The sequence below is a fragment of the Arachis stenosperma genome, chromosome 1 (assembly GCF_014773155.1).
Source record: "Arachis stenosperma cultivar V10309 chromosome 1, arast.V10309.gnm1.PFL2, whole genome shotgun sequence".
Classification (NCBI taxonomy): Eukaryota; Viridiplantae; Streptophyta; class Magnoliopsida; order Fabales; family Fabaceae; genus Arachis; species Arachis stenosperma.
Window position 1 is genome coordinate 123,994,074 of NC_080377.1, and position 13,247 is coordinate 124,007,320.

A 13,247-nucleotide genomic window follows, 5' to 3' on the forward strand; every position below is an offset into this window, starting at 1 on the left:
TACCATATCTGAAACCACTCATCCCAAAAGCGTAACCTGACAGGACAATGTAACACTAATGGTCATATCTCTAATACTTCTTAAACCTCCATTGTACACATTGTACGCTTAGGCCATTGGCTCCCTAGACTTTTTCATTTTTTATCTCTTTAAATTAAATTAATAATTCTATTTAATATTTTTGCATTAAAATACACTATGAGTAGGCTATTAACACTAAATAAAATAAAACATAATAAAATTATTAATTTAGTTTAAAGAAATAAAAAATTAAATGTTATTAGTCAAAAAAAATTTACTCGGCAACTATTTAAATTATCATAGTCCATTGCTAATAATAATCTATGTTTTTTTTATACAAACTTCACAAAAATTTTGGATGATGAAAAACGCAGTGAGAACATTCTATGTTTATGTTTTGCATCTTTGTTACAAAGCCGCATGTAGATTGTAGGTTTACAGAACTTCTCGACATTCTAATTTGTCAGTAATGGTTTTAAAAGTGGTTTTAAAATTGAATTTTTAAAAATTGGTTTTAAAATTGGATTTTTAGTTAAAAAAAATCTGATTTTAAAACTGGATTTAAAAACAAAACTCAGATTTTAGATTTGAATATTAAAAAACCAGATTTAAAATCGGTTTGTAAGTAAAACCGAATTTAAATTTTAAAACCAATTTGAAATTGGTTTTTCTCTTCAATTCAGTTTCGGTTTAGTTTTATGAACCACAAAACAGGTTCTGAAGTAGATCCCGTTTGAATTTTTAAAAATTCAAACCATGCCCATCTTAATAGGGAATGGATCCTCTCCAGTAAAGAAAAAACTGGATGATATCAATTGTGATCTTTTACTTTTTATTGTTCTCTCATATTTAATTTTAACCCCAAAGAAATCACACTGTATTTTCTCAAATATTGAAAAAACTGGAAAGGGTCTATTTTCCCCTAATATCATGCATTTGCTAACAGAGGCACAAAATACAAGACATTTTCTAATATGAAATACAACATGATCACAGAATTACAAATTGCATTTTGATTGGACTAGGGAACGAAATATTACGCGTGTCCAAATACGTTGTGACCAATTTAATCAGGTGAACTGGACCTGGTTATTCTGCAAAATCAGCTTCAATTTATGTAAAGTAATAATACTACTCATTTTGGTTGTCGTTTGGAAGATATGTTTTCTTCAGTGCTTACAATTTTGTAACAAAAAAGTAGAAACCATTTTCATAAAAAATTAAAAATACACCAGTCTGATTTTGGTTATTGTTTTGGTCATGTTTTAGAGTAGTTTATTAGTATAGCAGGAACTTGTAAAGAGAGAACATTTAGTCGTAACAATGTTTTGACTTTCGAAAGTTTAAAGCTCAAGTACCCAAATCTCTAAGGATTTATATTTTAAATTTTCAGTCAAAATACGATGAAATAATTATCTATCATGATTTCTCAAGAAGAGGATTTATTGGTTGATTTTGTAAAATTTTCTGTTTTTTTGTATGATAGGAATTTATTAATTAAGTGACTAACACTTTTTCTTTTGTTCTGAAGCATTGTCCACATTTCCTTGATGGACTTGCTCTCACACTTCAACTCCAACCTGAATGAGTCACGTGCGCTCTGAATTGTTCCGTACTACGTCCAAGATCGTAGCCTTAGCACGTTCAGGTAGAATTTCCCATGCTCGCAACTTGTTTGATGAAATGCCCCACAGAGACCCTGTTGCTTGGAACGCCATGCTATCTGCATATTCCCACTTGGGACTTTACCAAGAAAGTCTTGATTTCTTTGACACCATGAGAATCTCACATTCAAAACCTGATGACTTCTCATACTCTGCAGCATTAAGTGTATGCGCCAGTGCATCCTGTCTTCCTTTTGGAACCAGAATTCATGCTTTGGTTCTTGTTTCTGGGTACCGGTCTTCTCTTCCTGTTGGTAACTCGCTTATTGATATGTATGGTAAGTGTCTGTGTCCTGATGATGCAAGTAAAGTGTTTGATGAGATGACAGAAAGAAATGAAGTCACTTGGTGTTCGCTACTGTTTGCTTATGCAAACACTTGTCAATTTGGAACGGCTTTCCAGTTGTTTCGCAGCATGCCTAAAAGGGTTGAAATTGCTTGGAATATAATGATCGCAGGTCATGCTCGTTGCGGAGAAGTTCAATCATGCTTGCATCTGTTTAAAGAGATGTGTGAGAGTTCATATCTGCCAGACCAGTGGACTCTCAGTGCTCTCATGAATGCTTGCACCGAGTCAATGGAATTATTATATGGACGCATGGTGCATGGTTTTGTTATTAATTCAGGTTGGAGCTCTGCCATGGAGGTAAAGAATTCAGTTTTAAGCTTTTATGCCAAATTAGATCGTCAAAGTGATGCTATGAAGGTATTTAACTCCTCAGAGGATTTTAATCAAGTGTCTTGGAATGCCATCATTGATGCCCATATGAAATTAGGAGATACCCAGAAAGCCTTTCTTGCCTTCCAGCAAGCCCCGGAAATAGATGTTGTTTCTTGGACTTCTATGCTTGCAGGGTATACCAGAAATGGGAATGCAGAGCAAGCTCTGAGTATGTTTGTAGACATGACAAGAAACTCTGTTCAGCTTGATGATTTAGTAGCTGGAGCAGTCCTTCATGCTTGCGCTAGCTTAGCTATACTAGCATATGGAAAAATGATGCATAGTTTCGTAATTCACCATGGTTTAGACAAACATTTGTACGTTGGCAATAGCTTGGTTAATATGTATGCTAAATGTGGGGATATAGAAGGTTCTAGGATTTCCTTTCATGGCATTGTTGAGAAGGACCTAGTATCATGGAACTCAATGTTATTTGCATTTGGATTACACGGGCATGCTGACGAAGCTCTCTGCCTATACAGAGAAATGGTGGCATCCGGTATAAGACCAGATGAAGTGACCTTCACAGGGCTGCTAATGACTTGCAGTCACTTAGGCCTAATAGATGAAGGCTTTGCATTCTTTCAATCAATGAGTTTGGAATTTGGACTTTCACCTGGAATGGATCATGTTGCATGCATGGTGGATATGCTCGGTCGAGGCGGGTATGTAGCAGAAGCAACTAGTTTAGCCAAGAAATATTCAAAAACAAGCAGAGATAGGACAAATTCATGTGAGGTTCTTCTTGGAGCATGTTACACACATAGTGATTTAGGAACTGGGAGCTCTGTGGGAGAATATCTAAAGCACTTAGAGCCTCAAAAGGAGGTTGGTTATGTTTTGCTGTCAAACTTGTATTGTGCTAGTGGGCAGTGGAAAGAAGCAGAGAGGGTGAGGAGGGCAATGATGGATCAAGGGGTGAGGAAAGTGCCTGGTAGTAGTTGGATTGAGATAAGATACAAGGTTACAGCTTTTGTATCTGGTAATAATTCATGTCCCCACATGGCTGAAATATCAAAGATGTTGTGCTTCCTTGAATTAGAAATGAGACACATATGGTTAATTAATTTTGATATTGAAGGATCTTTATAAAACGATGGTTTATTTATTTATTTATTTATTTATTTATTTATTTATTTATTATTATTATTATTATTATTATTATTATTATTATTATTGGTGTCTATAAAACAATGGTTTATATGGGAAATTAACTGCATAAGCACTTATTTATTTATCTTTATTTTCAAGTTTAGTTTTTCTTTTTTTTTTTCCATACAAAATCTGTTTAAAAAAAACATAATTTAATCTTAAAGCAAGTACAAGTATAAACGGTGCATGGAAAATGGTATAAAATAGTAAATGTTGTTGATATTATTTCTTCCACTTATAGTTCCTCTCTTTACAGTTATATGACTTATATCAAAGTTAATTGGTTATCTTATTGAAAAAAGGGGAATACTAAGACTACTATTTTGTGTTAAAAAAATTGCTTACTATAAGGAAATGTATAGGGAGCCGTTTATTTAAATATAAGAGAGAGAAAAAAAAAAAGGTGTTGGCGATCTAAAATTAATATCTCCACCATTGTAGTTGATTTGAATAATCCCTCTAATAAATTTACCGATATATACATGATTTACAAAAATTTCTTAGGTGCAGTGTAAATAAGAGTTTTTGTTCTATTCTACTCATACTGTGACTCAGCAATAATGTTAGAAAGAGGAAGGGATAAGAACATTTTAAATTCTGAAAATTTATTTTTGTACAGAGTAAAAATGACATATTGCTAAATTGTCACAATCTAAATGGAATGGAATGGATTAAATTTTGGCTTAATAGTTAAATTTGTTCCTGAAAGATCACTTATTTTTAAATTAGTTTTCAAATAATTTTTTTAGTCATATTAGTCTTTGAAAGATAAAACATAAATCGAATTAGTTCTTCCGTTAGTTAGATGATGTCATGTCACATTAAGTGTCACGTGGCATAATGACGTGGTAGATTAATGCTACATGTTATAAAACTATTAGTTGACGTGTCTGATCAGTGATACCTAACACGCTATGTATCACTTTACATGAAAAAAATGATTTATAATAAAAATAGTTTCTAAAAATTCAAATGTAAGTTATTTTTATCTCTAAAATTTTAAAAATTAATCAAATTAATTTTTATATAATTTTTTTTATTTTTTCTATAATATTAAATTTAAAATATTTTTTATAGTACTAACTTTAATATTATTTTTTAGATCTTAATAAATAAAATTCTCTTTACATAAAATAATAAAAATAATTAAATTATTATAAAATTATTTTGTCATTTATATTTTAAAATTTTACATTTTCAAATTATAATTTTTTTATAGTATCATTTTTTATTTAAACGAATTTATTAAATTATTATTGATTATATATTTAAAAATTTAATATTTTAAATCTCACTAAATAATATAGTAATTATTTTAAAATTTAAATTGTTTAAAATTATAATTGTGTTATTATTTAATTTTATTAAAGTAGTGGCCTTTTAATATTAATAAAGTAGTGATCTTTCAATATTGGTAGAACTCACTAAATTATATTGTTTAATTTTATTATTGTTAACATTCAAAGGCCACTACTTTAATAGAGTTCTACCTAATAAATTAAACAATAATAAAATTATAATTTTAAAAAATTTAAATTTTAAAATAATTACTATATCATTTAGTAAAATTTAAAATATTAAATTTTTAAATATATAATCAACTATAATTTAATAAACTCATTTAAATAAAAAAATTGTACTATAAAAATTTACAATTTGAAAATATAAAATTTTAAAATATAAATAACAAAATAATGTATAATAATTTGATTATTTTTATTATTTTATATAAAGAGAATTTTGTTTAGAGGAGTATTAGGGACCAGTAACTTTTGTGATTTGTAGCCATCAATAATATTTTTAATTATGTGAGATTTCATCCAATGATGTGGGATTACTCACTTTTCTTTTGCTAGTTACATGTTGACCAAAATTTAATAAAATTGTTGGTCCCTTAAACTTTTTTTTCTGTTTATTAAGATCTAAAAAATAATATTACAATTAGTACTACTAAAAAATATTTTAAATTTAATATTATGAAGAAAAAATAAAAAAATTTATATAAGGACTAATTTGATTATAAATAACTTTTTGACATGTAAGTGACACGTGGCGTGCTAGGTATCACTGACTTGACATGTCAATCAATCATCTTGTGACACATGACATTAACTTACCATGTTATTATGGAATGCGACACTTAATATGACACGTCATCATCTAATTAACGAAAAGACTAATTTAACTTACGTTTTTATTTTTCAATGATTAATATGATTAAAAAAATTATTTTTGAATTAATTTAAAAAATAAGTGATTTTTTCAGGAATAAATTTGACTATTAACCCATTAAATTTTTATCTTCTAATGAGCACTTAAAAAATTCAATTAGTAATTTTGTTAACCCTAATACTGAAAGCATACTCCAAATTTTGGCGCATAATATTATGGGTAGTAGTAAAAATGCAATAAACCATCAAAATAGTTAGAGTAACGGATATTTTTCGTTTTTGACCTTTTTTTTTAGATATTTTCGTTCTCAAGCAACGGAAAATATATTAAAGTTCTTGACCCTTGAAAAACGTGGACATTTATATTCTTCCGTTGAATGCAGCCGTTTGCATTGGACGGAAAAAGACTGAGCTGACAGAAGTGGCGATGAGGTGGCACGTAACGGAAGTCATGTGGCATGGAACTTTTCGTAACAGGACATATAAGTCCCTGAAAACGAAAACGACGCCGTTACGTCTCCTCCCCCAATCTTTCAAATTCGTCTTCTCCAATTCCTCGTCTGCACAGAAACGACGAAATTCTTTTCGAGAGACCATACCTGACTTATTCCGAATCAATTCACTCTTATCGAAAAATATTTTTTCGATCAACAGCATTCAAATGTCCAATAGACCAATGTTATGTAATTTTTCTTCTTATTGTTTCTACTTAATATTTTCTATTTAATTATTTAAAATCAAATTCAATTTTTTTTTTCTCAAACTTTTATGGAATAGAAAAAAAAAAACACGAGTCAACCTAACGGTCATAACTAGCCCTAACGCCATTCTAACGAATCAAACAACCCTTGGCCAAAATATATATTTTCTCGAATCCTTTTCAGTTTTCTTTACACGGCATGCATTGGTACATTCACTCTTCAACTTTTGAATTCAATGGGAAAGAACAAAAAAGTTATGCCAGACACAGTAATCAGCGTAGAATACAAAGTCTCAATGTATTGTAACGCTTGTGAGAGAACCGTTGCAAAAGCCATTTCCAAGTGTAAAGGTACTTAATCAGTTAATCTTCACTTTTCTTTTTCCTTCATTTTTCTAATAATAATAATAATTTATTATGCTGTGTGGCATTGATTTTGTTATAGGAGTGGAAAAGTTCGTGACAGATATGAACGAACACCGCGTGGTGGTAACAGGTCGCATTGATCCAAATAAAGTTCTGAAGAAGATAAAGAAAGAGAGTGGCAAGAAAGTGGAGATTGTGGAAAACAAGGATGAGGATTCAAATGATGGATTCAATAATGAACGTGATAGCATTGTTTTGGTGCCACCTTATTATGTGTTTGAAAAATATTGCTGCATTAGCACTGAAACTTTGATGATGTTCAATGATGAAAACCCTAATGCATGTGCACTAATGTAGAGATAGAATTAATTAGTCTCTTCATACATAGGAAAACTACTTTTATTATTCCTTATTCTTTTAATTTTTTACTTGTAAATAGCTTCTACCTTTTTCTAAAACAATTTTAAGTGTCATATAGCCAATTAATGGCAATAGTTACATACAGCCCCACAAAAATAATATGTATGTAGATAAATTTTTTTTTAGTGTAAAATAATTCACATAGTTGTGTAATTATATCTATTCTTTTAAGCGATAATTATAAAAAATAATTATTTTTTATGATGTGATATTATGTAGTTGAATGCGTATAAAATTAATAAATTACTGTATATTGCATCAAAAATTTTTTTTTCCGAACATTTTGCTTGCTATGTTGTAAGAAAACGATTTGACATCTGTTTCTATATTTGGAAAGTGACAGCTGTCGATTATTCTTTTGGTTATATTATATATTGTTTGTGAGATTATTCTATTAATTATTTGATAGAGTGAGAACTTTGAATTATTGTGGCTGTGGTATTGCTAATTAATAACCAATTGAAGATAAGGTTCATGGTGTCAGGTACGCTGAATTATAGAAAATGTCGACCGATTTAAGCACTTAATGCATTTGATATTACAATTTCCTAATAGATAAGTTTTGAAAGGAGGATGACATCTTCATTTGTTTGTTTATTTATATTTATTTGTTAATGTGGTGTCTACATACTTTCTTCTAATTGTTGGCATTTAATTTACGTATGCAGAGAGCACTAACTGGCGTGTAGCTTGTACCAACTTGAATGGGTAGAATAGCACCAAAGTCAGCAATATGAAAGTGGTTGTGCCTCCGCATATTCATATTCATAGTGCGTCTTGGAAATAACAGAGTTAGTTCCATGCTATGTTCTGGCTTCTGCGTGGCTCTTCTTATCGTCTCATACGTATGCATTTATTACTTGTCAACTAGCAAGTGCAAACAAACATGAGTAAAGTCATAAGTAAGCATGTTCAACTATCATATAAAAGACTTTATTAGTATTTTTTTTTAAAGTAATCTATTCGAGATATAAATCTTTTAAGAATTTATCTATTACTTTCTTAACAAAACAAATTCTGAATTAAAGAACTATCTATATTTAAGAGTTTAATTTTGATGCAGTATAAAGTATTTTACACAATTTATATAATTATATCCATTTTTTTAGATGATTGGTCAATGTAAACAATAATTTACAAACGTGACTATATATAATTAGATGCATCAAAATTAAATTCTATAATTACTTTGTAAATTGTTTTACACGGTATTTTAATCAAATCTATATGTTCTAGATAATCTTTTAAATAATGTGTTTGAAATTAGTAATTTTTATTGTTATAGAAATTATGTAGAGTTTTTTTACACTATCATAAATAGAACCTCATATAAAAATATTCGGAATTGTCTTTTCATAACAGTAAAAGTTTAAATATTGATATGTAACGTAGTAGGTTCAATCGAAAAATAAATCAAAATGAAGGGGAAAATAAATAATTGATAATTATTCATAAAAAATAAATCAAATATTTTTTCTATTAAACTGATTATATAACATGTCAATATTTAAACTTAATCTTTGTATAAAGAAAATCTTAAGGTGAAAACTCAGTTATCAAGTTGATAATAAAAAATCGTTACATATTTTGACATATTTGACTAAATTATTATCAAATGATTTTCAACTATCAATTTTATATAAAAACAACTCTACATGGACTTCTACTAAATTTTAAATATCTTTATTTTAATTTCCACCTATTCCACAATCCACATGCGACTAAAGCACAAATTGGACCAAGATTGATGTGTGACCAAAGTTTTATCGAGTTATTTCTTGAGTAAAAGAGGCAGATAATTCACTCATAAAAAGTTATTAGAATAAACTCTGCTAATTGCAAGTGATGATAGCACTACAATCTGAAAAGTATAGTTAAATACAAAGTAAAAATTAAGCAATAATTTATTAGTAATCAATGTTTTTAACATGATCAGGAATGTTTTTAACATGATTAGGTAAGTGATAGTAATCAATGTTTTTAACATGATCAAGTAAGTGATAGATTCAGAGGTCTCAAATTTGCAAACCATGAAAGATAAGAATGAGAGAGAGGTCAAGCAAAAATGCCATGTAAATAAATTAACAGGTGCTCATAGTATTTCCTTGTTCTCTCTTCTCTGTAAGGAAATATGAAGCATCAACCAAACAAATAATTTGATATTTTACATTTTATGTTGATGTCTTGTATGTTAGGTTCATAGCTATTCTAAGGGGATAAATAAACTACAAGGTACTTTTGTAGATTCTCCCAATTTTGGATTGAGTTTGTAACAAACAATCTAAAAGAAAAACTATTTTAAATTTGGCCATTTCATGAACCAACTTCCTCAGCAAGTAGCATTGAAAAATTAACATTATTTCTTCCTTGCAAGTTGCAACTAGCTGATACTACTATTTGATAAACTACATTGTTACTAACATTTACATAATTCACATTCTAATATTACCTTGTTTGTGTTACACAAGGTGATTTATATCGTTAACATGTGTATATTGTGGGGAGTGAAAATTTAACCCCTCCTGATATTTCTCTTTTTATGACATAACCTCTAGTGCCTCCCTTGTGTGTCCAAGTATGTTGAACACAGTTGCTGCTATTTGAGTTGGAGCAAGGCCAGCTTCAGACAATTGATCAGCAGGCGATCCGTGGTCAATATAACGATCCGGAAGAACCATTGGCCTCCACTGCACAGTTGTTACGCAAAAAACATGCATGAATTATCAGCGATTTATAATATTTTTAAAGATGCATATAAAAAGTGCTTTAGTTCTAATTTAAGTTGACAAGTCTTGTTTGGATTTTTACCTTCAATTTTCCATCTAGAAGACCATCAAGGGCCATGAACTGAACAACATGAGACCCGAATCCTCCAATCGATCCTTCTTCGACAGTGATCAAAACTTCGTGTGATTTTGCTAGGCTGCGAATGAGGGAACGATCCAATGGCTTGCAGAACCGTGCATCAGCAACAGTTATGCGCAAGCCATGATGCTCCACTAAGGAAGCTGCAGCCAGACAGCTCTGGACTGCTGCTCCATAGCCCAATAAGGCCACTCTTTCCCCCTCCATCAATATCCTACCTTTCCCAATCTGTTTAAAAAAAACAACACAAATATGAGGCAATTCCTCATAATCATCATGAAGTTATATATGTGGCCATTCTAAGTTTCTAATATACCTCAAGAGGAATTCCCTTATTCCCTAGTGGTAGTTCAACACCAATGCCGTTTCCCCTTGGGTATCGGAAACAACTAGGGCGATCATCAATGGCTGCTGCAGTGGCAACCATGTGGAAAAGCTCTGCTTCATCAGAAGGAGCCATCACCACCATGTTAGGAAGACATGCCATAAAAGTGACATCAAAAGAACCACAATGTGTAGGGCCATCTGCACCAACTAATCCAGCTCTATCCATTGCAAATCTTACAGGCAGCTTCTGCAAGTCGACATCGTGCACTACCTGTGTTACAGAACATGTCCTTTGAGCACTGATTACATAAACTAATCATGTATTGACCAATAAAGAATCAAAGTACAATCATTATAAAAGCATATAGAAATTGTAAAACAGTAATGAATGTAGCGAGTGAGTTGTTTTCTTACTTGGTCATAAGCCCTCTGCATGAATGATGAGTAAATTGCACAGAAAGGCTTGAGACCTTCACAGGCTAGACCTGCAGCAAATGTAACAGCATGCTGTTCTGCTATCCCCACATCAAAGCATCTTGATGGGAATCGACGAAGGAAGAGATTCATGCCAGTGCCACCTCCCATTGCAGCATGGATTGCAACAATGTCTTTGTCGGCTTCTGCTTCTGCAATCAAAGCCTCTGCAAAGTATGTTGTGTAAGACTGGGTGCTAGCATTAGCCTTAAATTGCTTTCCAGTCTTTGGATCAAACTTAGCAACTCCTGCAAAATCAAATGGGATCACACCAGGGCAAGGAAAATAGCAAGCAAGTACTAAACTAAAAGATTTTACTTTAGTTCATTGATTATGCTTGTTAATTCCCATGCACACTGTTTCAAAGTGATAGTTCTAGAATGAATATACATAATAGCTCATATATATGTGGTGTAGTCTAGGGTTGAATTACCGAAATTTGATTAATTTTATAGATCATTAATGGAACTCAAGAAATTTGAAAGGCCTCTTTTACCATGGTACTTGTCTGCTGCTTTTTCTGCATATGGGTATCCTCGGCCTTTCTCAGTGACAACATGGATCAGAACAGGACCAGTGGTTTTAGTACTTTTAACTTCATTGAGAATGGAGACAAGATCATCTATGTTATGACCATCAACAGGGCCAATGTAGTAGAGTCCAAGCTCTTCAAAAAGTGTTGATCCGGAACCACCAATCATGCCACGAGCATATTCATCAACTTTTGCAGCCAATTCATGCATAGGGCCTCCAATGCTTTTAGTAACACCCTGCAAAGATATCATTCCGTATATTATCAGTTTCAATAATAATTTGCGGCAGCACAAGTTCCTTACTGATAAACTCATGTAATGTAATACTCACCTTGGCAACCTCTCTCAATTCTCTAAGAGGCCTGTTTGACTGCAACCTACTGAGAGCACTGCTCAAAGCTCCTACTGGTGGTATCGGTCCATCAAGTGTAGCAGTAGGTAAAGAGACCTGTTTGTTGTCGTTTAGAATAACAATCATGTCAGAATCGAGATATCCGGCATTGTTCATGGCTTCATAAGCTTGCCCTGCTGTCATGGCACCATCACCAATAACGGCAACTACATTATTCTTTCTTCCCTTAAGATCTCTCCCAACAGCCATTCCTGTTTGTCCAACAAATTATTCAAAGTTAAAGCCAAATCACAATCCAATATTCTAATTTATAAACCATCTTTTTGTCAAAACTATGGCTTGAAACATGCTGTGTTCATAGTTAGACAATAGATGGAAGAATTACCAAGTCCTGCTGAAATAGTTGTTGAGCTGTGACCAGTGCCAAAACTATCATATTCACTTTCAGAGCGTTTTGTAAATCCAGATAATCCATTTGTCTGCCTCATGGTGTGCATCTTATCCCTCCGACCGGTGAGTATTTTGTGTGGGTAAGACTGCGGATTCCATACAAGATTGTCCAATTCAGAACAACCCGTCACCCAAAACAAACATGCAAAACATAAAAGAGATTGATAAACCAACCTGGTGACCAACATCCCACAATATCTTGTCTTGAGGGGCATTGAAGACATAGTGGAGCGCAACAGTGAGTTCGACAACACCTAGACTTGATCCTAGATGACCCCCAGTTTTTGAAACACTGAAAATTACGTCAGAACGCAGCTCATCGGCGAGTTGCTTGAGCTCCTGCATAATCAGTATTAAGGTTATAAACTAGATTTTGACATGACTACGATTTTCTGTTTTTGGCTACAAAACAAGGAGCATATGCTACATGCTTTCTATAAGTATACCTTGGTAGAGAGGTTTTTCATATGAATTGGATAGTTTATGGTGTCCAACAGCGGAGTTGGCGGTCTTTGAGCATAATACTCTCCCCTCTCTGATAGGGATGCATATACCCCACTTGATTTTTTCTTCACCTATTCATTTATATCCATTCAGATTTCAGAAACGCTTTAAGATACCCATTTCTATCATCAGCAAGTGCTATCTAAATTTTGAGACTTTAAAATAAACATGTGAAATTGGGCAAACAAAAGAAGGCAAATAAGCTAGTATTGAACTAAAGCTAGAATCTTTGCAGCCAAAGCACTGATGGGTATTCCTTCATACATGCAATGAGAGTAGATTGTAGTGAGTTATCTGAGAATGAAGTATGAATCATTTGTTAACCTGGTTGAACCTGTGCTGCGATTGATTAAGCAGATCCAGACCCCATTGAGAGTGAGAAGCAAGAGAACTTGATCTCCGAGGATCAGAAGCAGTTGCAGTTGCAGGGCTCACAAATGCAGAATATGAGAATGCACAGAGATCCATGAAGTTGTAGGTAGAAAACAGAAGAATCTCTGAGAGAGATACCAAGAAAATGGAGAGAA

General features: G+C 32.2%; 3 protein-coding genes across 4 annotated transcripts in view; 2 read left to right on the plus strand and 1 right to left on the minus strand.

Annotated features, from left to right (window-relative positions):
• Window positions 1–1,003: 1,003 nt before the first annotated feature.
• On the plus strand, window positions 1,004–3,500 carry LOC130940082 (pentatricopeptide repeat-containing protein At2g36980, mitochondrial). 2 transcript variants are annotated; one of them, XM_057868134.1, is made up of 2 exons: window positions 1,004–1,095; window positions 1,553–3,500. In XM_057868134.1, the coding sequence occupies exon 2, from the start codon at window positions 1,606–1,608 to the stop codon at window positions 3,496–3,498; it is 1,893 nt and encodes a 630-aa protein (XP_057724117.1). In that variant the 5' UTR covers window positions 1,004–1,095; window positions 1,553–1,605; the 3' UTR covers window positions 3,499–3,500. The 2 variants fall into 2 exon arrangements, with proteins under 2 accessions (XP_057724117.1, XP_057724121.1); XM_057868138.1 differs by lacking the exon at window positions 1,004–1,095 and having other exon boundaries at window positions 1,210–2,331; window positions 2,392–3,500.
• Window positions 3,501–6,665: 3,165 nt separating this feature from the next.
• LOC130933704 (heavy metal-associated isoprenylated plant protein 19) lies at window positions 6,666–7,152 on the plus strand. Its single transcript, XM_057863325.1, has 2 exons — window positions 6,666–6,780; window positions 6,875–7,152. Exons 1-2 carry the CDS (start codon window positions 6,666–6,668, stop codon window positions 7,150–7,152), a joined length of 393 nt encoding a protein of 130 aa, XP_057719308.1.
• Window positions 7,153–9,497: 2,345 nt separating this feature from the next.
• Window positions 9,498–13,247, minus strand: part of LOC130970421 (probable 1-deoxy-D-xylulose-5-phosphate synthase, chloroplastic) — a 4,004-nt gene continuing 254 nt past the window's right edge. Inside the window, exons 1-10 of the mRNA XM_057896508.1 lie at window positions 13,045–13,247; window positions 12,663–12,791; window positions 12,391–12,555; window positions 12,152–12,302; window positions 11,746–12,017; window positions 11,378–11,651; window positions 10,822–11,129; window positions 10,397–10,678; window positions 10,024–10,308; window positions 9,498–9,902 (exon numbers count right to left, since the gene is read on the minus strand). The exon at window positions 13,045–13,247 is cut by the window's right edge and continues 254 nt beyond it. Of these exons, the coding sequence (XP_057752491.1) occupies window positions 9,753–9,902; window positions 10,024–10,308; window positions 10,397–10,678; window positions 10,822–11,129; window positions 11,378–11,651; window positions 11,746–12,017; window positions 12,152–12,302; window positions 12,391–12,555; window positions 12,663–12,791; window positions 13,045–13,188 (2,160 nt within the window). The 5' untranslated portion in view covers window positions 13,189–13,247 and the 3' untranslated portion in view covers window positions 9,498–9,752. The remainder of the gene's footprint in view (window positions 9,903–10,023; window positions 10,309–10,396; window positions 10,679–10,821; window positions 11,130–11,377; window positions 11,652–11,745; window positions 12,018–12,151; window positions 12,303–12,390; window positions 12,556–12,662; window positions 12,792–13,044) is intronic.

Coding starts and splice junctions, on each gene's coding strand:
- LOC130940082 (XM_057868134.1), top strand. CDS start 1,606: ATGAGTCACGTGCGCTCTGAATTGTTCCGTACTACGTCCAAGATCGTA.
- LOC130933704 (XM_057863325.1), top strand. CDS start 6,666: ATGGGAAAGAACAAAAAAGTTATGCCAGACACAGTAATCAGCGTAGAA. Junction 6,781..6,874: donor AGCCATTTCCAAGTGTAAAG/GTACTTAATCAG, acceptor ATTTTGTTATAG/GAGTGGAAAAGTTCGTGACA.